Below are 21120 nucleotides of genomic sequence, written 5' to 3'. Positions count from 1 at the left end.
TCTGTTATGTCACAAAAACTATTTTCTTTACGTCACAAGTGTCACGCTCATACATGAATTCCATAGCTAATATAACACACTGACCCAACGGGTCACGGGTAGTCATATATATATATATATATATATATATGATGAGATGATCACTACGAAATATTTAAATAACATAAAATTTAAAATTGTCTGGTTGATGTCGAAACAATTGTAATATCCGGAAAAAAAAAAAAAAAAAAAAAAAAAATTAAAAATAATAGTGTGTGTGTGTGTGTGTGTGTGTGTGTGTGTGTGTGTGTGTGTGTGTGTGTGTGTGTGTGTGTGTGTGTGTGTGTGTGTGTGTGTGTGTGTGTGTGTGTGTGTGTGTGTGTGTGTGTGTGTGTGTGTGTGTGTGTGTGTGTGTGTGTGTGTGTGTGTGTGTGTGTGTGTGTGTGTGTGTGTGTGTGTGTGTGTGTGTGTGTGTGTGTGTGTGTGTGTGTGTGTGTGTGTGTGTGTGTGTGTGTGTGTGTGTGTGTGTGTGTGTGTGTGTGTGTGTGTGTGTGTGTGTGTGTGTGTGTGTGTGTGTGTGTGTGTGTGTGTGTGTGTGTGTGTGTGTGTGTGTGTGTGTGTGTGTGTGTGTGTGTGTGTGTGTGTGTGTGTGTGTGTGTGTGTGTGTGTGTGTGTGTGTGTGTGTGTGTGTGTGTGTGTGTGTGTAATAGAAGTAAAACTAGTTTATTTCTAACTATCAGGGCTACCCAGATATTGTGCGTACCAACCTTCTAACCTCCTCTCTCTAGAAAAAGAGACACTCGCACACACAGTTGGCGTAAAGGAAATAACTGAAAAAAAAAATTAGTTACTTCCTTTTGGTTAGTGGCTAGAAAAAAAAGGCTACGAAATAATATTAAAAAGATATGTATATGTCATAACATAAAATAATATTAATGATCATTTCACCCCTAATAATTTTGTTTTTAATATTAGATATCGGGGGAGTTACGTCGAAAAAAAAAATGCCAACTTTGTGTTTGTTTGCATTTTTTTTTTTTTTTTAGCTGGACGTACACACATTTTTTTTCTTCGGTGAGTTACAACTTTACAATAAAGTGGATATGTTTCTGTGTTTGCTACAGAAATTCCTAATTGTATGTTCTCGTATGAAATTCGTTAGTTTTTCTTTGAACTGTTGATGCCATGCCTCACTTTCTCAGTCTCAATTATTCGTTCTGTAAAAATAAACTCGATTCGTTTTTCATTGCATAACCATACAATGAGCACATGTGGTTCGATTTGTGCAGCCTTCTTTTCTCAGCTATGAAAAATTACGCTGTACGCATATTACCGCTTGCGAACACGTTGTCTTAAAATGTTTTATTGACTCCCCGCAACGTTAGCCCATAACGTGATAAACACGTTGACTTGCCGTAACTTCACAAGTGTTGCATTAACAATTCTTTAACGCTTCACAAAAAAAAAAAAAAAAAAAAAATCTATAATATAAATCTCACTTGTCTGTTTAAATGTATGTACGTAAATATGTAAGTACATACGTATGGTCTACCATAAATAAGGTAAGTTCACGTAACAGCAAATTGCCAAAAGAAATCATCGTATTTTTTAGCAAAATGCGCAGTTATTTATCGACTTTTTTTTGTATCAATTCTTCAAAACATTTTCTATATAATGGCATGTTAGCAATATTAGGATCACTAAAAGAAAATTTATTTATTTTTCAAAGATTTTACAGTGTTTTAAGTAAAGATAATGAATATATATATATATATATATATATATATATATATATATATAGTGGGACAACAAGAGTATGAAATGAAGACACAAAACTATATATTGGTAGATATAGAATGGATCATTTATTTAATAATGGAATACAGACAAAATTTGGGGGATAGAAGGGAATCTTTACGCCAGGGCATTTCGAAGCCTAATCCTTCTCATCAGAAGAGTAGAGAAGGTGCTAGGTAGCATGGAGAAGATGCGGCATCTAGCGCAAGGTTCATTAGGGATAAGTCTCCTTTGTGGAATTGAACTTTCTCTTTTCCTTTTGAATTAAGCTATATATATATATATATATAGCTAATTTGAAAGACTGATAATTATTAACATTTTCAACGAATTTCACTGCAAAAAATGAAAAATTAAACACATTCAAAAGTCGGATTTTCAACCTTAAGATCTGATACGTGCAGTTTTTTGTTTGTTTTATCTACAATCCTCACCCTACCTACAATATTAAAAAAAAAATCACATTCGCATACAATGGCCTAATCCATACATCTGTTTGTCCCTTCCTTGCGCTTTTAAAAAGCGCAAAGGCAATTTTCCAAGGCCAAACTGCTTCAAAAATAGGACAAATTTGTGAAGTTTGGCTTTAAAAAGGCAAATGGTTAGTTCCATCCATAGCCTTGAGCCCCTAAGGGGCATATGCCATCTACAACTTTGTAGATGCTTTTGTAGCGACTGAGTTCTTTTACGGGGTGAGGGTACTGGCCCCACGCCCAACCTCCCCGGTAGGTACATACAGTACAGCACCATCATGTTGACACACTGGTTCTCGCCGGATCACCGAAGTTAAGCAACGAGCCTGGCCAGTACTAGATGGGTGACCATTTTGGAAGGCTAGGCGCTGTATGTACCTTCTGGGAAATGGTTGGTTGTTTTACGGCATATCAACCCTTTTTAGGTCATTTAATGCCGACCAAGTGATTGTGAAGAAAAAATTTTTAATAGAATATATCTGTTTTGCTTCTTTTTTTCCAAGTCGGTTTCTATTTAACCCATAGTTGGGACCCTAACAGGTATTACCACTCTGGGTCAGAGTGGACCTGGGAGCAATGGCAATTAAGGGGTGGCTCCACACTCCCCAAATCCCGCAAGCTGGGGCCTTACGATCGGATATAGTTTAAGGTCAGATCCAGGACCAAAAAGGCAAATCTAGCAGCCCTGGACAAGAATATGAGAATGACCTCCCTTTGATGTAGCCTCGTTTTCGAGCGTCACTATAACAACATGATCATTGTTATAATGGCGTGAGAGGAACGTTTAGTAATTTCGATGCGCAGCGGTTCTTCAAAGAAAGGAGTCAGCGAAACGTTACGTACAAAAGAGAGCACTCGAAAGAAACGGCAAAAAAATAGAACATTATCTGTGTATAATGTGATTTTATTATTTGTGTTTAACTATGGAGAACAATATATACGGCATGATCACATTGATACACCCGTTCCCGTCAAATCACCAAAGTTAAGCAACGTTGAGCCTGGTTAGTACTAAAATGGGTGACCAATTTGGGAATTCCAGGCGTTTTATTTAGGACGACTCGACACCTCCCTGCAAGAGGAGCAAAAACCTAACGTCGTCATCTCCCCTAACGAGGATATATATGCGACTGGGGACCGCTTGTGAATTCCACACTCCCATGAAACTTCCACCTTTGGAGGAAGCCAGTTAAACACGAATAGGATTAGTGCCAACCGACACATGTAGAACAATATTATTTTCTGATAATTTGTAAGTGCTTATTAATTTCTCGTTTGGGTGAATTCTATTTTTAAAAAACAATGGACACTATTTTCATAGAAATGTTAATAAACTCATTTGCTGAGTATTGTTTTTTTTTTTTTTTTCTGTCCCCACCAAAAAAAAAATAAAATAAATAAAAATAATAATCGGTACTCTTGCATAATTTGACCCGAATTCTCGTGAATTCCTGTCAAGCATGGATCGGGCGAGACCGGCAATTATTGGTGTCAGCCGAGCGTCATAACAGACGCAGATTAATGGGGGGGGGGGAAATACAAATAAGCAAAAATAACAACAACAAAAAAACTACCTTGAAAAATGAAAATATGTTTGTTTAATTTAAGTATTTTTTTTTTTTTTTTTTTCAAAAATATTTATCAACAGAAAGTTTGTTTTTTTTCTCCAAGAAAAAATTTTTTAACCATATAATTGTTAGGGTTTATTTTTTTTTTTTTGTTTGTTTTTTTTGTTTTGTTTTTTGTTTTTTGTTTAGTCGATTTCTTTCAATTCGAATGTCGTCTGCTTCGATTTAGATAGCGCTTTTTCATTGGCTAATCACACTCCCAAAAGTTCAATTAAAATAAATAATAAATACGTAACAAATCACAAAATAAAAAGTCACCCCCGCCCCCCTTAATATCACCTTAAAAATTACTAAAAACATAACAGAAAAAAAAATTTTTAAATAAAATAAAAAGTCGAGTTAGCGTTTCAACATTTGAACAACGCTCGGCTGACACCGATGATTGCCGGTCTCGCCCGATCCATGTTTGACGGGAATTCACGAGAATTCGCGTCAAATTATGCAAGAGTACTTAATAATCTTTTGCGCGATCCAGAAAAACATCTGCTTCATCAAAACATATTTCTTGGTTAAATATATTTCTCATTCCGTTGAATTTTCTCGAGTCCTGCTAGCAATAATGAGAACAGTAATAATGATCATATTAGAATGTCGTTTATCATCTACTTTAGTGAATTTCAATCAGAGGAAAACAGAAATACTGCATAGTTTTCAAAAATTGATTAGTGAATTCTGTTCATAGTTCTTAGCCTTCGTACGTGGTGATCGCAATACTAAAAAAACTGTTAGTTGATCAATACGGAATAGGTTTTAGTTACGTCACTACGTATCGTTACAAAAACACATGACAAACTTGAACTTTGCATAAGAAAAACTTATTGGAATCTACTGCCGCTGGAGGCTAACGCGTACGTTGTAAACAATGTAATATTTTATTCAATTTAGATAAACAAAATTACCATTAGTCGCGACAATAAATCTACTGTTTTAATCTAAAAAGACTTCTCTGCAAAATTCTCGAAAGTGACAATTCTGCAGAAGAACAATATAAAAACATTTTTAAAACAAGCGAAGCATGCATAGTCTCCCGTGAGTGCACAGTGAACGAGGAATAAAAAAAAATGACTAAGTTCAGCATTTGCATTTGCCCCCACCCATATTTAACCTCACAAGTCCCCAGGGGACGTCAAATCCTGGTGAAAATAAACAAACAGTGCAGTTTTAGGCCTTAACGTATGTAAATTTGTGTTGTGCACCATGCAAAAAAGAAATGACTAAGTCTATCGTTTGCCCTTCTCTCCTTTAGCCCCAAAAGTCCCGAAGGCCTTAAGATATTTAAATTTCAGTTAAGCACCATGCAAAACTGCTAAATAGACATACACAGAAAATTTTGGACAAATACGGACAAATAGTCCCACAGATGGAGTGTTTTTATTAGCCCTAAAAGAGCCCCTGGGGCACACTCAGGAGTTATCGCGAAGTATAGACAAACAAAATTATATAGAAATTAGTTACAGCTTTTCAGAAAGTTTTATAAAAATCCTAGAAATCATTTTTTTAATAAGCACAAAAGTGTCAATTTTAGCCATTTTAACCCGAAAACGCACCTCTAGGGAGCAACCAGAGTTTTCCAGGAAAATCCGTTCCGTTATTTTTATTTTATTTTTTTTTTTTTTACTCATGTTTAATGTTTGTCCAAAATTTAAAAAAAATTCCAAGCAGTAGTGATTGAGAAAAGTGCGGACGGACCAACGGACGAACGGAGAAGGGTGAATTTACTGGTCCACCCTCCTTTTGTCAAGGGAGGAGGGGGGCACAAAAAACAAAACAAGCAAAAAAACAAACAAACAAACAAACAAACGAAAAATCTATACCTAATTCGAAAAAAAGCCAGAAATAGATTTTCCATGCCAATGTACATATGAAAATGACCACAGATGTCCTGTACTTGTTTTTTAAATGTACACTGTGTAAATTGCCTTAAGTTTTTTTGGTTTTGTTTTTTGTTTTTACTTATCAACCTTTGTTTTGTATTTTTTTTTTTTTTTTTTTTTTTTTTTTTTACAAAGGTGGTCACCACTTATCAAGGCCCGGAAGCCTCTCGGGGATAAGGGTTATTGCGTGTACAATACGTTAGTGTTGAGATTTGATAAAGTGTCTTAAGGGGGCGGTTCATCAGGAATTTGTTTATGTTGGACTTGAAGACATCCAGGTTGTAGTCAGATGGAAAACAGGCAAACGGAATAGAGTTCCACGGGCGTGCACTTCTAAGAAAGAAGCTTTGTTCATGGAATCTACGTTTTGGTTTTGGCACAGATAAAGAGTGGGGAAAATTTTTGACAGTGGATTCAGCTAGACGGGTGTTTATCGTGAAAGATTGGAGGGGGACCAGGAATTGGAGCTCAGACGATCACTTGTCATGGAAGTAACGATAAAACAAAGACAGGCTCGCAACGTCTCTCCTGGGTTATTTAAGGTCAGTTATGTTATTCGTCCGGATTATTTTTCTTGATTCACATCTTAGGACATATTTTTATCTCTTTCGGCAATTTAACGATTTCCAATATTAGTATTCCTATTTACTTTGTCTCGCCACGGGACACCAGGGTCGTTTTTTTAACATGAAGAAAAGGAACAAAAACAAAAATGGTCTCAGTCGTGAAGGATTTCTCTTCCACTGAGAGAGAACAAGAATTAAAGCGCAGCATCTGCAGAACGGATACTATATTTGAGACATTAAATCATTTATTCAGGCCAAAATTACCATGTAAGTTCAAACTGAACAAAAAACTTAGGTACAAGGCCAACTCAAAAGGGTGAGGATTGGGAGTCGTTGGTCATCCTCTCCAGAACTAAACAAAGGTTTCTCTTAGCTAGTATCTTCTTTCACCATAATACCGCATTCACTCTTTCATACTGGGGGACGTCCTACTTAACACCCAATTGTTTAAAATATTTTTTATTTACGTGTAAAAACAAAAAAGATAACAATAATGGTACAATAGTTCATTTGTGTCGAGGGAAGAGGAAGAAAAAATACAAAAGTGGTTAGTAAGAACCGCCCAACCCCGTCTAGTTGAGGGACCGCCCGTTGTGCTCTGGTTTGTAAAGGAACCTGAGCTTTGATCTTGGCCTGAAAGCCAACAAGTCTTCTCTTATGGCATCAAGAAGATATTTTATTCAAATAAATTTTGCATCTTAACTTTTGAAGAAAGACTTGCTAACGTTCTTTAATGTGTCACATTCCATAAGGATGTGTTTCACTGTGATAGTTGTTTGGCATGTGCTACATTTTGATTGTAGATAACTATTTACCACAGGAAATAGTGAATAGCAACATCAGAAAGGCGACAGTGGCTCAGTGGTTAAAGACACAAACTGACAACCTGGGCTTGCCAAGTTCGAATCCAGTTCATTCTACAGAAATATTTTCACTTGGGAACGGTAAGTTTCACGTGGTCATTCTCATCCGCTATGTTTCTAGAATAGATTCCAACCAGAAAGATATCGGGAAAACAAGTGCCAATAATTATCATCCGATTAATTCAGAATAAATAATGTTTAGCAACAGCACTAGTACCAACGTGCATCTAACGGAGCAAAAATACGGCGCATTTGCAATAAAACGTTTCAATAAGAATGGTAAAAGGGATCGAATGTACAGGACGGAACCATAAAAAAGGCGACATGATTCCATATCCGTTTGATGAAAAACGTTTTTTTTTTTTTTAGTTGCAGACTATCTACTAGTGGCAGGGCGATAGGAGTCTTCTATCATGTGTGAAAGTGACACAATGTTCAACGAGTGAAATCGGAGATGTGCCGCTGTACAACTCATGCTCTCTATCAATTCAAGTTATTAGAACAGGACCATTGCCAGCACCCTCAAAATGCAAATCCAGACAGTTCAACGCTTGAGGGTGTGCCTAGGGTGAAGAAAACAAAGTTTCCGACTAGGGTTATGGTCTTTGGTGCGGTTTCAAGTTAGGGCCACACCATGCAACCTTACATCTTCAAAATCGGCTTGAAGGTCAACACCAAAGTGTACCTGGATGTGCTGAAGAGTGTGGTGATCTCCTGGTGCAATCAGATGACCGCTGGCAGACGCTGGGTGTGGCAGCAGGACTCGTCACCAGCACACAAGTCCAAAGAGACACAGGCTTGGCTTCAGAAGGAGTGCTACGACTTTGTACCCTTCTCCCACTGGTTCCCTCCTCCCCCGACCTGAACCCGCCGAACTACTTCGTTTGGTCATACGTCGAGAACATCACCAACATGACCTCCCATAACACCAAAGCCAGAATGATCGCCGCCATCCACCGAGCATTCGCCGGCACATGTGGAAAAGGCATGCTCCCAGTTCCGGACCCTATCAAGGCGATAATTAAGGCTGAAGATGGCTACATTGAATAGATGTCAGCTCTACTACACAATCAAGTTACTTGAATTGATTTTTTTAATAAAAGTTTTTAAATAAAGCTGTAGTGTTGTTTTCTTTAGGGCGACAATTTTATCGTTCCACTCTGTACAGTTGGCAAAGTATCTTTTTTTAATTGCATTTTCACCACAAACAAGGCACAGTGCCACTTTAATGTAGGAGTCTACTATCGGGAACATAATTTGCAAAGATACTATGTAGGGAGTTGAGCAGCAAGATATCTGTTTACATTACACTTGAACTTCTGCATGTCAGTACAGTCAGGAAAGCAAGGATCCAGAAGGAAATTCCAATGTCGAGCAGTCCTATGGAAGAAGCTATTAGAGTAGACGGCTTTCTGGCATCTGGGGATCTCGACTGTGTAGGGGTGGGATTTTGTTGCTTGTCAAGGGTATTTACGTCGATGAGGTACAAGGGCATGTAGTTCAGAGCACCTACCATTAAAATACTTGTAAAACAAGCAGAGTTGTGCACCATTTCGGCGATGGGACAGAGGTTGAAGCCTAGCTGACACTTCGTGACCTATTAGGTTGGTGACCCTTGAACCCTATCTAGGAGGAAAAGACTAGTAGCAGATGTACCAGCCCAAATGTAACAACAATACTCCATACATGGGCGAATGGTGGCCTTGTAGAGGTGCAGAATACTCTCAGGGGGGCAAGTAACTTTCTAGCACGATAAAGAGAGAGAGTCCACTTTCTGTGCAGCAGTCTTGGCAATGTCCTCAATGCATCTGCGTAACGTGGTTTGCGACTTTGCAAGAAATGTTCTGTGTTGAATACGGTGTTTAAAAAGCAAATAAACAAGAAACACAAAAAAACCGTACTTATTTTTCACTTTGTTATTTCGTACTAAATTAGACGTTTTGTAAATTTGTTTACTGTTTATTTAGCCGCCATCTTGAAAAGTTTGCAATTTCTTTGATATCTTTTATATAGGAGGCTTGGCTACCAGTAACAAAAAAGCGATTAAATGTTGGTGAGAATTCCGTCTTTACAGTGACATAAGCAACGTAGCTTCAGCAGAAACTAGTTCACTTACCCGTTACATGATTGCTACTTCTTGACAGAAGTTTGCCATCTCTTCAGTTAAGCGTTGTGTGGCTGTGTGCACGTAGGTGATTTTTTTTAAACTCGGCTTTAGTCCTACTTGCAAATACACATATGTGAGATAAAAACTTTCCTTCTTGTAAAGGTGATCGCACGATAATATTGTGAATCCGCGAATGTCGTGTCAGGCCACTTTTAGATTTGCAGATTAAACCACAAATATTACAACTTTGTGTTGCCGGATGTGCTTAAAGCCTCCTCATAAGACTGTTGTTCCTGTCTTTGAGTGTGTGATTTCAGATGATTTACAAAACCAGCTTTTGACAAAAGGTATCTGCCACATGCAGTGCACTCCAGTTCCTGTTGCAATTTCCGACATCATATTTTCGTCCTGCTTTCTAAAAACACGTTTTAAGACAGTAAAATCAAGACGCTGCTCTTCAAAAATCTTAGAATTTTCAAGGTTTTTCTCCACTGTGATCGATCATTCACTTTGGCTTCCCAATTATGTACATCCATCTCAAGTATTTTCAATTGTTTTTCAGAGAATCCTTAAACCTTTTTCTTGGTTTATGTTGTAGACTTTTACCCCTATCTCTCTCGCCATAAAACAGTTGTTTACGAAGTCTTTTGTCCTCCATCTAAACCAAATGGTCAGTCCAGCGCATCTGATTTTTAATGATTTTTATTTCAATACTATTTTATCGTTCAAAAACCAAAGTGTCAGGCGTTAGAGTCCTCCAGTTAATATCAAATATTCTTCGAATACGACTTTGGTGAAACGTTTCTAATAACTTGAGATGCTTTCTATATATTGTCCAAGTCTCTGACCCATATGTCTGAAAGTATCTTGAGAGAGAGAGAGACACACACACGATTTATTTACAGGGTGTCCACAAAGTCTGGCTGCATAATTTACAGGGTGTCCACAAAGTCTGACTACATTAAGTAGCCAGACTTTGTGGACACCCTGTGGATTACAGATGAACTAAACAGATTCCCGGAGTCCCGTCTATTTGTTCTGTTTGACTCGATCTTGGTTTTTGATCGCAAGGTCAAAAGGGTGCTTCTTGGTCTACAAAAATTGCAAGTGACAGCCATGTTGATTTTATTGCTTATTTAATGTTTGCACATTTTAATCGTGCATTTCTCGAGTTTCAGTGGATAAAATAAAATGAATTTTTTACACGAATTGACTCCTCATGTAATTATGTCCTAAGAACAAGAAACATTTTTAATGCCTTGTTTTTCCCAAAATTATCCGCAAACCCGATTTAGTGACATTACTTTCTCGTTCTAACTTAAAACTCGGCACTACTTGTGTTTCAAAGTAAATAAACGCATTAAAATAAGTTAAAACACAAACAACTTATCTTTAACATTTACATTATATATATATTTGTTGTTTGGCCATGTTTTCGTTTTGTTTTCTATATTGCTAAATACTCCATGCACCTACTTGGCGTTATCCATAACACGGTACAACAATAGCAAACGAAAAAAAAAATGTTCATACGATAGCAAAGTTTGATTTGTCAGCTTAAATGCTATTTGGGTCTAACTTTGAAAATCCGACAAAATAACCGTATATTTTACCGGCTAGATGTGCCCTTAAGAAATGGCCACACGCCCACATTGTGTCACATCTGTCTATCCTCGAGAGGCCGGCAAGACAAACATATTTGGTGTTATTCGAGAGTTCGCGAGGAAACTACTAGGTTGGCGTGTTGTCGTCGTCGTCGTGATAAAGTTTCGGATTCCGAAAAAAATAAATAAATTTTAAAAATAGAATTTTAAAAAGTCCTCAATCATACATAGAGCAATATAAACATTGCTATTTAGATTTTTAAGCGAGAGTCCAACCCTTAAGAGTGCTCAACACTATAAAAGGCTGATATTATCACAGGTTAATTATATTCAAAGAATAAACGTTTAAATTTAACGAGAGTTATATAAGAGTGCTAGGTGAACGTGCACTGGGAGATCACTCGAAGACGGTCAATGCGCCCTGGCCGTCCAACCTGCAAAGGGTATTCATTCCGAAAGCCGTTCTTAACATGGGGAGGTTGGGAGTGTTTATTTCGAAAGGCATTTTCTTATTTTCAACCTCCCCGTAATCAACTTCTTAAAGGTAAAACTTCGGGTGGTCCCTCAGTGCATTTTCACCGAGTGCTATTCTGTTTGCCGTATAATAAAGAGAAAGGGGTTTCAAAGTTTCATGATTTTAATGCTAGCAAAACATCAGCGTTTGCCTAGAATTCCCAAATAAAGAAAGTCTGTATGACGTCCATACCCGTGACGGAAAGAAAACATCGTATTCCTAAAATTCACGTAAATTGATCCAGTAGTTCTATTTTTATAAATAAAGCTATTTTTAAGCGAATTAAAGTTTTTTTTTTCCATGTCCTCATTAAGAATGGCAAGTTTTAATTATTTGGAGTTATTTCCCTTGTTTTCAAGATAGTGTCACGATATCTCGCTATTCGTTTCCGATTGCGCCTACGGGACAGCCCGGAAATGGCCGAAGCAGTTTACGATACGAAAGTCACGAAAACAAATGTAAAACAAAAAAAAGGCAGACGACATTAAACCTCTTGAGGAGGAAGGGTATCAACCGCAACTTTACTTCGGCATGCTTGTGCAAGTTGTGGAAGTTTAATACAATTTTTATGGCATCTTGTTTATAAAAGTGTATTATGTAAGGAATGCCTTTCTAATGTTATATCAGCCCGGTCCATAAACTGCACAAGTGCCCAGTTGGATAAAAGGGTGTTAAAATTTTATAACTGTTCGGTGACCACTGCCATTTTCGGTCTGATTCATAAATCGAAAATATTTGTGTATGTATGGGTTCTTTTCTGTAGAAGTACAAAACAACGTTCGGGGCGGGGGCAGGGGCGGGGCGGGGAGAAATTTAAATACAATCAACATTTCCTTACGAATATCGAAGGTGTAGTTTTTTTAAATTTTGTAGTAATTGTAAGACCTAAAATTATATAACACGACTGGATATAAAAGGGAGGAGGGGGGGCAGAATAGTTAACCAAGCTCTCTCCTCGACACACACGTACATATTAAATACTAGCATGGGGTGAAGGTATTAATGTTTTTAGCCAATTTTTCGATATGTGTTGTCTAAAAGGTTGAACTTCAAAACGATACTGATCTTGGTAAAATCCGTCGCCTCTGTCGAAAGTTTTAGGCAGACATGCATACATACATACATACATATATATTGGTAACTAAAAATTTTCGATCCAAACCAATTAAAAAGCTTGCTCTATCTTTGAATACCCTTTATGTAAAATTTCAAATGTTTAGACCAGAAATTGTCTGAGTAATTTGGTAGAGACCGCAGAGGTCAATTTTTTTTAACTTTGACCCCTATTATGACCCCTTAACACTGTTTGGGGCTCAAATCAAGTTATTAAGTTAGATCCATGTCCAAGGAGCCTATATCTAAAATTTCAAGTGTTTAGACCCAAAATTGGCGGAGGAGTTCGGTAGAGTTTTAAAAGGTCTAATCGTTGAACTTGGGCCTCTTAACAGCCAAATTTCTGGCCGAAAACGGATCAAAGATTTTCCCAAATCTCAGTACCCTGTATATCAAATTTCGAGTCTGTAGACTGAAAATTGAGGGAGTTACTGCGTAGGGAAATGTACACACACAGGCACGTTCACTTTTATAGATATATATAGATAGATTGGTTTCTAAATAATAACGTTATAATTTAGAAACTCATTCTTAACATGAGGGTGGAACTTTCTAACTACAGTAGAACCCGAGATACTACGGCCCTAGGATACGTTTTTTTTTTTCAGGTTACGCTGTAGAATACGATGTTTATCCGGACCCTAGTCACGGTATTTGCCCCGCTTTACGACGTCATTTAAAATGTTATATACATGTGTATTATCTAGTGTACTGTATTTTGTTACTAATTTTTCATGCCGTATCCCGGGGTTCTACTGCATTTACAAAAAAAAAAAAAAAAAAAAGTTAAATTTTTTTTTTTAAATCAGCTGATTTGAAGATCAGAGATAACATCCTTAAGTTGGATTTCAATCAGATAAAATAAGGATTTTTTACTGCACGAGTACTTACTACTTGTGTTATGGTTATAGACGAAACTAATACAATTTGTGTTTTCAAGTTTCAACTCGTTTCAAAAAAACTAAAATGAATATTTAAAGAGATTTCAAAGAGCTTTGATTTTATGCGACAACAAGCAGGCAGGACGCCCGGAATTGCCCGATTGTAAAATACGCTTAAATATATTTTCATTAATCCAGATTTCGGGTTTGTATTACTGTACACACAGATTCGAAAAAGTTGTCAAAAAACAAATATATAACAAATAAATGTTATCAAAGGTAAGATAAGATACTTTTCTGCCAAACTGGATATATTTTTTGTGTTTTTATTCAATGTAACATGTTTATTCAGCTCGAAAAACATAGTGTTTACCGATGTATTGGAAAATTCAAGATGGCGTCTCACACCCTCTTTAACACCGTAAGTTTGGAAAAAGTTGTTATAAATAAAAAAAACTATACAAAATACTATTAAAAACCCGCCGAATATATGTCAACCTATGTCACGGTAACATATTGAGCGAGTTTTTAACAGTATTTTATCCGGTTTTTTATTTATAACATCTTTTCCCAAACTTACCGTGTTAAAGAGAGAATCAGACGCCATCTTGAATTTTCCAATACATCGGTAAACACTGTATGGTTTTCGAGCTGAATAAACATGTTACATTGAATAAAAGCACGAAAAATATATCCAGTTTAGTAGAAAAGTAACTTATCTTGCTTTTGATAACATTTATTTGTTATATATTTGTTTTTTGACAACTTTTTCGAATCTATGTGTACAGTAATACAGACCCCAGATTTCGTATTTATTATATTACATTGGACCCAATATATAATAAGTTAAAGTTTTAAAAAATTTTAAAAACTTAAATGACTTGTCCGACACCACTGAGAATCGAAACCAAAGCGTTTAGTTTACGATTTACTTTTTCCTTTCACGCTAATGCCGGAGCTATAAAGACATGCTTGCTGCAAGGCTAAAAATTAAAACATGAACCAATAGCTATTACGTTACTCATGCATATTCGTAATACCGTCGTTCGACCTTCACCTACCAAATTCTTTTTTTTTTTATTATTATTTTTAATTTTCATACTTTTGCGCCGACTTTTCCCGGGCTAAAACTCAAATATAAAGTTTCGCATGGTTTCGAATACCCTATATTCGAAGTTTTATATCTGTAAACCAAAAACTGACACAGGAGTTTGCTAGGCAAAAGGTTGTAAACAAATATATATACGCATATCTAAATATATATATAGAAATAGGTTTGTGTTTACTATAACCTTTTGGGTTTACACACAGATTCGAAAAAGTTGTCAAAGAAACAAATATATAACAAATAAATGTTATCAAAGGCAAGAGGAGTTACTTTTCTACCTAACTGGATACTTTTTAGTGTTTTTATTTAATGTAACATGTTTATTCAGCTCAAACAACAGTGTTTATCGATGTATTGAAAACTTTAAAATGGCGCCCGACTCTCTATTAAACACGGTAAGTTTGGGAAACTGAGTTAAAAATAAAAAAATGCTAAACAAAATATTGTTAGAAACACGCTCAATATGTTACCGCGACATAGGCTGACATATATTCGGTGGGTTTCTAACAGTATTTTGTATAGTTTCTTATTTTTTACCCAGTTTCCCAAACTTGCCGTGTTCAAGAGAGAGTCGGGCGCCATTTTAAAGTTTTCAATACATCAGTAAACACTGTATGTTTTTCGAGCTGAATAAACGTGTTACATTAAATATAAACACTAAAAAAAGTATTCATTTAAGTAGAAAAGTAACTTATCTTGCCTTTGATAACATTTATTTGTTATATATTTGTTTTTGACAACTTTTTCGAATTTGTGTGTACAGTAAAACAAACCCAACCTTTTTTACGCGAGTCGAAATCATGTGAATATATGCATGATTACATGAATTCGATAAACAAAATATACCGTAATAATTAAAAATCTATAGAAAAGTGAGAATGTGTGTCTGTGCGCGAGGACACTTCGCAACCTACTCAAGGAATATTTTATTTACATATTTGAAACTTGGTATTGATATATAGAGTATTCAGACATGCAGAAAACTTTACTCGGGTTTCATCCTGGGCTACTAAGGGGGTGAAAATTGAAAAATTGATACTTGGGAGTCATCGGATTTTTATCCGTTTGTCAACTTTTTTACGGGGTTTGAAAACACTTTGAAGTCGTGGCAAGCCAGTCTAATGGTTATCGTAGTTTAGATCTTAGCTAGAGTATTTGTTTTGTTTTGTTTTGTTTTTTTAGAAAAAAAAAATACTCGCATGCACGTGTCTCGGTTTCTTTCCGTTTTTATTTATTCATTTTTTTTTTTAACTTCACTTTTTTTTTTTTTTTTTCTTTAAAGGAATTCGACATCACATTCAATACCGGATAAATCTAGTACTAAAGAGAGCACCACAGTACTTTTTCCGGGTTTGTATTACTGTACACATAGATTCGAAAAAGTTGTCAAAAAACAAATATATAACAAATAAATGTTATCAAAGGCAAGATAAGTTACTTTTCTAACTAACTGGATATAGTTTTTGTGTTTTTATTCAATGTAACATGTTTATTCAGTTCGAAAAACATGCAGTGTTTACCGATGTATTGGAAAATTTAAAATGGCACCCGACTTTCTCTTTAACATGGTAAGTTTGGGAAAAGGTGCTATAAATATAAAACTAGACAAAATACTGTTAAAAACTCGCTCAATATATGTTACCGTGACATAGGTTGACATATATTCGGTGTTTTTTTAATAGTATTTTGTCTAGTTTATTATTTATAACACCTTTTTCCGAACTTACCGTGTTAAAGAGAGAGTCAGACGCCATCTTGAATTTTCCAATACATCGGTAAACATTGTATCTTTTTCGAGCTGAATAAACATGTTACATTGAATAAAAACACAAAAAATATATCCAGTTTGGCAGAAAAGTAACTTATCTTGCCTTTGATAACATTTATTTGTTATATATTTGTTTTGTGACAACTTTTTCGAATCTATGTGTACAGTAATACAAACCCCGTTAAGGCATAGTGAGCGTTGTTGTACACGTGAAACTCTGGAATTACACGGAGGAAAAATATAGTGACCATCTTTATAAAACATAAAAAAAAGTCGAGAAATAGGTTAGCTAAGGAAGACAAAAATTTCAATTCATAACTCCATGTAACTAGAGAATGGTAAAATTGAGCTCTCCTTAGTCCTTCTCAGCCAGATTATTTCATAATGCGTTAAAAGATAAATAAAAGTTGCTGGAAATAATGCTGAAATCAATTTCACTTGAAAATTTACGTGACTAAACTAGGAATTAACAGAAAAAAAGAGCTCTTATTCGAGAATACGATTACGGTAGAGTGCAAGTTATTTATTAGGGCTACGACAAGAGAATATTCTTATTGTTTAACTCTCGAGTATATATCCGACACACTGTAAATCAATCGAGAACTCAGTCTATATAAAAACATGCAAGATATTAACTGAGATATATACTCGAGAGTCAAAATAATGAAAATATTCTCTTGTCAGAACTCTACCAAAATATACAATTGTTCATGGGAACGTAGACTTATCTGGGTTTGTATTACTGTACACACAGATTCGAAAAAGTTGTCAAAAAACAAATATATAACAAATAAATGTTATCAAAGGCAAGATAAGTTACTTTTCTACCAAACTGGATATATTTTTTGTGTTTATTGTAACATGTTTATTCAGCTCGAAAAGCATACAGTGTTTACCGATGTATTGGAAAATTCAAGATGGCGTCTCACACCCTCTTTAACACCGTAAGTTTGGGAAAAGGTGTTATAAATAAAAAAAACTATACAAAATACTATTAAAAACCCGCCGAATATATGTCAACCTACGTCACGGTAACATATATTGAGCGAGTTTTTAACAGTATTTTATCCGGTTTTTTATTTATAACACCTTTTCCAAAACTTACCGTGTTAAAGAGAGAATCAGACGCCATCTTGAATGTTCCAATACATCGGTAAACACTGTATGCTTTTCGAGCTGAATAAACATGTTACATTGAATAAAAACACAAAAAATATATCCAGTTTGGCAGAAAAGTAACTTATCTTGCCTTTAATAACATTTATTTGTTATATATTTGTTTTTTGACAACTTTTTCGAATCTATGTGTACAGTAATACAAACACACTTATCTTATATAAAAAAAAAAACAAAGCAAGTTTTAAGAGATTAAAAAAACAGGGGAAAAAATGTACTTCTGCAGTTTATAAACCGTGTTTTTTATATGGAATTTTATTGTTAGAGAAAAGTACAGAATAGTTAACAGAATCCCATCTCTATGGGCTAAATGCGCTTACTGATCCGCGCTATTTTTTTTAAATCATATTTCTAAGTTTAAAGATTTGTGATATGTTTTTTATTCAATTGTAAGGTTGAAGTATAGAATAGGTACAAAACACCCTCCCCATGTTAAGAACGGCTTTTTAAATAATAACGTTATTGTTTACGTCCGGATCACTCTCTGCACTAGTACCTTAAAGGGTTATGATATATTTTTTTTATTATTCAATTGTAAAGTTAAAGTACAGAATAGGTACAAAACATCTTGCCCTCCCCATGTTAAGAATGGCTTTTTAAATAACGTTATTTCAGCACGGATCAATAAGTGCATGAGTACCCATCCCGATAATAAGAATGGATAAATAATAACGTGGCAGTTGTGCATCTGTGTTACCTCGCTAAAATAACGTTATTCAGAAAACCATTCTTAACATGGGGAAGGGAGTATGTTTTGGAACTATTCTGTACTTTCATCTAACAATTTAGACAAAAATATTGTAAACATTAAATTTAACTTGAAAATACTATTTTAAAAATAGCGCGGTAACATAAATGCACAAACACCAATAACGTTATTATTTCCGTACGGTCTGTCAGAAGCACCCTCCTCTCTCAATATATAATATATAGCAGTTCCTATTTACTTGCCTCCCCACGAGGGCAGAGTTAGGCACAAGAAAGATTTCCCCCCCCCCACAGTGAAAACCTAGCTCCCCAAGAAAGAGCACTCTAGATAACCCTCCCCTCGTTCACATTTTTTCAGAGTGTTTGTTTATTTTTGAAAATATCGTAAAATATGCTTTGAAAAAAAAGGGAGCGGAGGCGAAGAGAACTATACAGATTACTATGCAGATGTACGGAAAAGTTGTCAAAAAAATAAATAAATAAATAAAATAAAAATTATATATAACAAATAAAAACGTAAATTTTTACGCCGTGCCCCAGCGTATTATTCACACCCCAACCTCCCCATGTTATGAACGGCTTTCGAAATCAACACCCCAACCTCGAAAGTCGTTCTTAACATAGGGAGGTATTCCGAAAGCCGTTCTTAACATGGGGTGGTTGGGGGTGTTTATAATACGCTGGGGCAGGTTGTAAAAAAAAAAAAAATACCCAAATAAATGACATTTTATTTTATTTCTTATTTTGAAGTCATTATCGAGTTGCCACAGATATCGCGGCCATCTTTTCTTATTATCCGGCAGCGATCAACGTTACTCGTTTTTGAACCGAACAAACATTTTACATTAAATAAAAACACTAGAACCATACCCAGTTAGGTAGAAAAGTAACTTATCTTGCCTTTGGTAGCATTTATTTGTTATATATTGTTTTTGTTTTGTTTTTGTAGTTTTGTTTTGTTTTTGTTTTTGTTGACAACGCAGAAGTTCTGCGTATTGTAATACAAACCCGAAACAAACGTATTTGGGTAATTAACATTTTTTTTTACTCATTTTATATCCGTTAAATAATTGCCATTAATGTCAATGTCAATCTTTTCAAATATTATTAATCTTAATTAAATCTTTATTAATCACGGTACTTGTGCAGTTTTGATACCGTGCTGAAATAATTTTGAAAGCTATTCTTAACATGGCGGAGGGGAGGATGCTTTATAACTATTCTGTGTTTCCACCTAACAATTAAGTTTTAAAAAAAAAAAAAAAAAAAAAAAAAAAAAGATATCGTGAAACTTGAATTTAACCTGAAAAACTATTTTAAAATAGCGCGGTACCAAAAATGCATAAGCACCTTAATCGTCGTTAAAATCAAGAACACGTTCTTGCGGTCTTCTTGCGGCGTTAGAGTAAAATGTTCGAAAAAAAAAAAAATTCGAAACATGGACAGCTTTTAACATGAGCGAAAGAGAGTTTCATTTTGCCGGTTTTAGGCACACGTAAATTTCTGTTTACAAAATGCAGTAGCACCAGTGAACAGCACGTTTTTGTTGTGTAATTATTTTGTTGGACAAGAATCAATATAAACATAGGCATTTAAAAAAAAAATAATAAAAAAAAAAAAAACACTTACTTCATGCTGGACAGGTCACCACCACGTTTTTTTGTTGTTTTTTTTTTAATTTTTTCCTCCCTTTTTTTGAACAGTAATAATAATCCTTGCCCTTGTAGGCACGTCGTTCTCCTTCGACTCCAATAACGTAAATATATTCCGTCTGCGAGTTATTCTTTTTAATCAGCAGTGCGTGCGTGTGTGTGTGCGTGTTATTTTACTCGTTTTCGGGTAGTGCGTCTTTTAAGAGCGCAAAAGTCGCCTTCTTTTTTTTTTCTTTCTTTCTTTCTTTCTTTCGTTGGTGTTGTCACTTCCTTCTCAAGACCACCACCCCCCTTTCTCTTCCTCTCCACAGCCCAAACAGAATCTCTGCTATATTACCTCTCAGGATTTCTTTTCTTTCTCTAGTTTATATCGTACCTATAAGCTCTCTAATAATCGACATTATTGGTATTATTGGCCGTTGTCGCCGGCACATGCGTTGACAGTGGGCTCAGTCTGTCTCCATTCGCCTTATATACTCAAAAGAGAAACAGAGGGGTGTACGCAGGGGGGCACCTTGAATTCTTGCCTTTTCTTAAATATACCTCCATAGAATATTATTCCCTCCATCCTTTACTCCTCCGTTAAGAAAACGAGGAACCCTCCCCCCCCCCTTTTTGCCGAGGGTTTTCTACTCGACTGGCACCAACACACGTACACGACGATGAAAATCGCCGGGTTTCAACTATTTCTACTACAAAACTGTCAACTGAATACATTGGAATAATATACAGAGATGCGAAAAAGTTTTTTTAACGGAAGTCAAGTTATATTTAATATGGACAGATTTATTTTAAAAATAATGGTTTGACTTTTTGATATAACAGGGGAAGGGGCCCAGTTTATCAACTTTCACAAATAACAACTTACAATTTAAAAAAAAAATAAAACGAAAGATTCTTATCCAGAATTCAACCTTAATTTTAAAAAAATATACAGAAAAATTGATGTACATACCAGTCACAGAAGGAAAAATGTCCAGTTTGTTTTACTGTACACATAGATTCGAAAAAGTTGTCAAAAAACAAATATATAAAAAATAAATGTCATCAAAGGCAAAATAAGTTATTTTTCTACCAAACCGGATGTAATTTTCGTGTTTTCATTCAATGTAACATGTTTATTCAGCTCGAAAACCATACAGTGTTTACCGATGTATTGGAAAATTCAAAATGGCACCCGACTCTCTCTTTAACACGGTAAGTTCGGGAAAAGGTGTTATAAATAATAAACTAGACAATATATTGTTAGAAATTCGCTCAATATATGTTACCGTGACATAAGTTGACATATATTCGGTGGTTTTTTAAT

At 35.4% G+C, this 21120-nt stretch overlaps 1 protein-coding gene across 2 annotated transcripts in view; it reads right to left on the bottom strand.

Moving 5' to 3' along the window:
* The window catches only part of LOC145240062 (protein inscuteable homolog), a 752521-nt gene extending 732039 nt beyond the window's left edge, over positions 1 to 20482 (bottom strand). The window contains exon 1 of one of the 2 annotated variants that reach the window (XM_080103684.1): positions 19789 to 20482. In XM_080103684.1, the coding sequence (XP_079959810.1) occupies positions 19789 to 19793 (5 nt within the window). In that variant the 5' untranslated portion in view covers positions 19794 to 20482. The remainder of the gene's footprint in view (positions 1 to 19788) is intronic. The other variant, XM_080103685.1, reaches the window with a different exon arrangement.
* Between the last annotated feature and the right edge of the window lie 638 nt (positions 20483 to 21120).

Source organism: Euprymna scolopes, chromosome 19 (assembly GCF_053919585.1).
Source record: "Euprymna scolopes isolate OS-2025 chromosome 19, ASM5391958v1, whole genome shotgun sequence".
In the NCBI taxonomy this organism is placed as follows: Eukaryota; Metazoa; Mollusca; class Cephalopoda; order Sepiida; family Sepiolidae; genus Euprymna; species Euprymna scolopes.
This window is presented reverse-complemented; position numbering and strand designations above follow the sequence as displayed.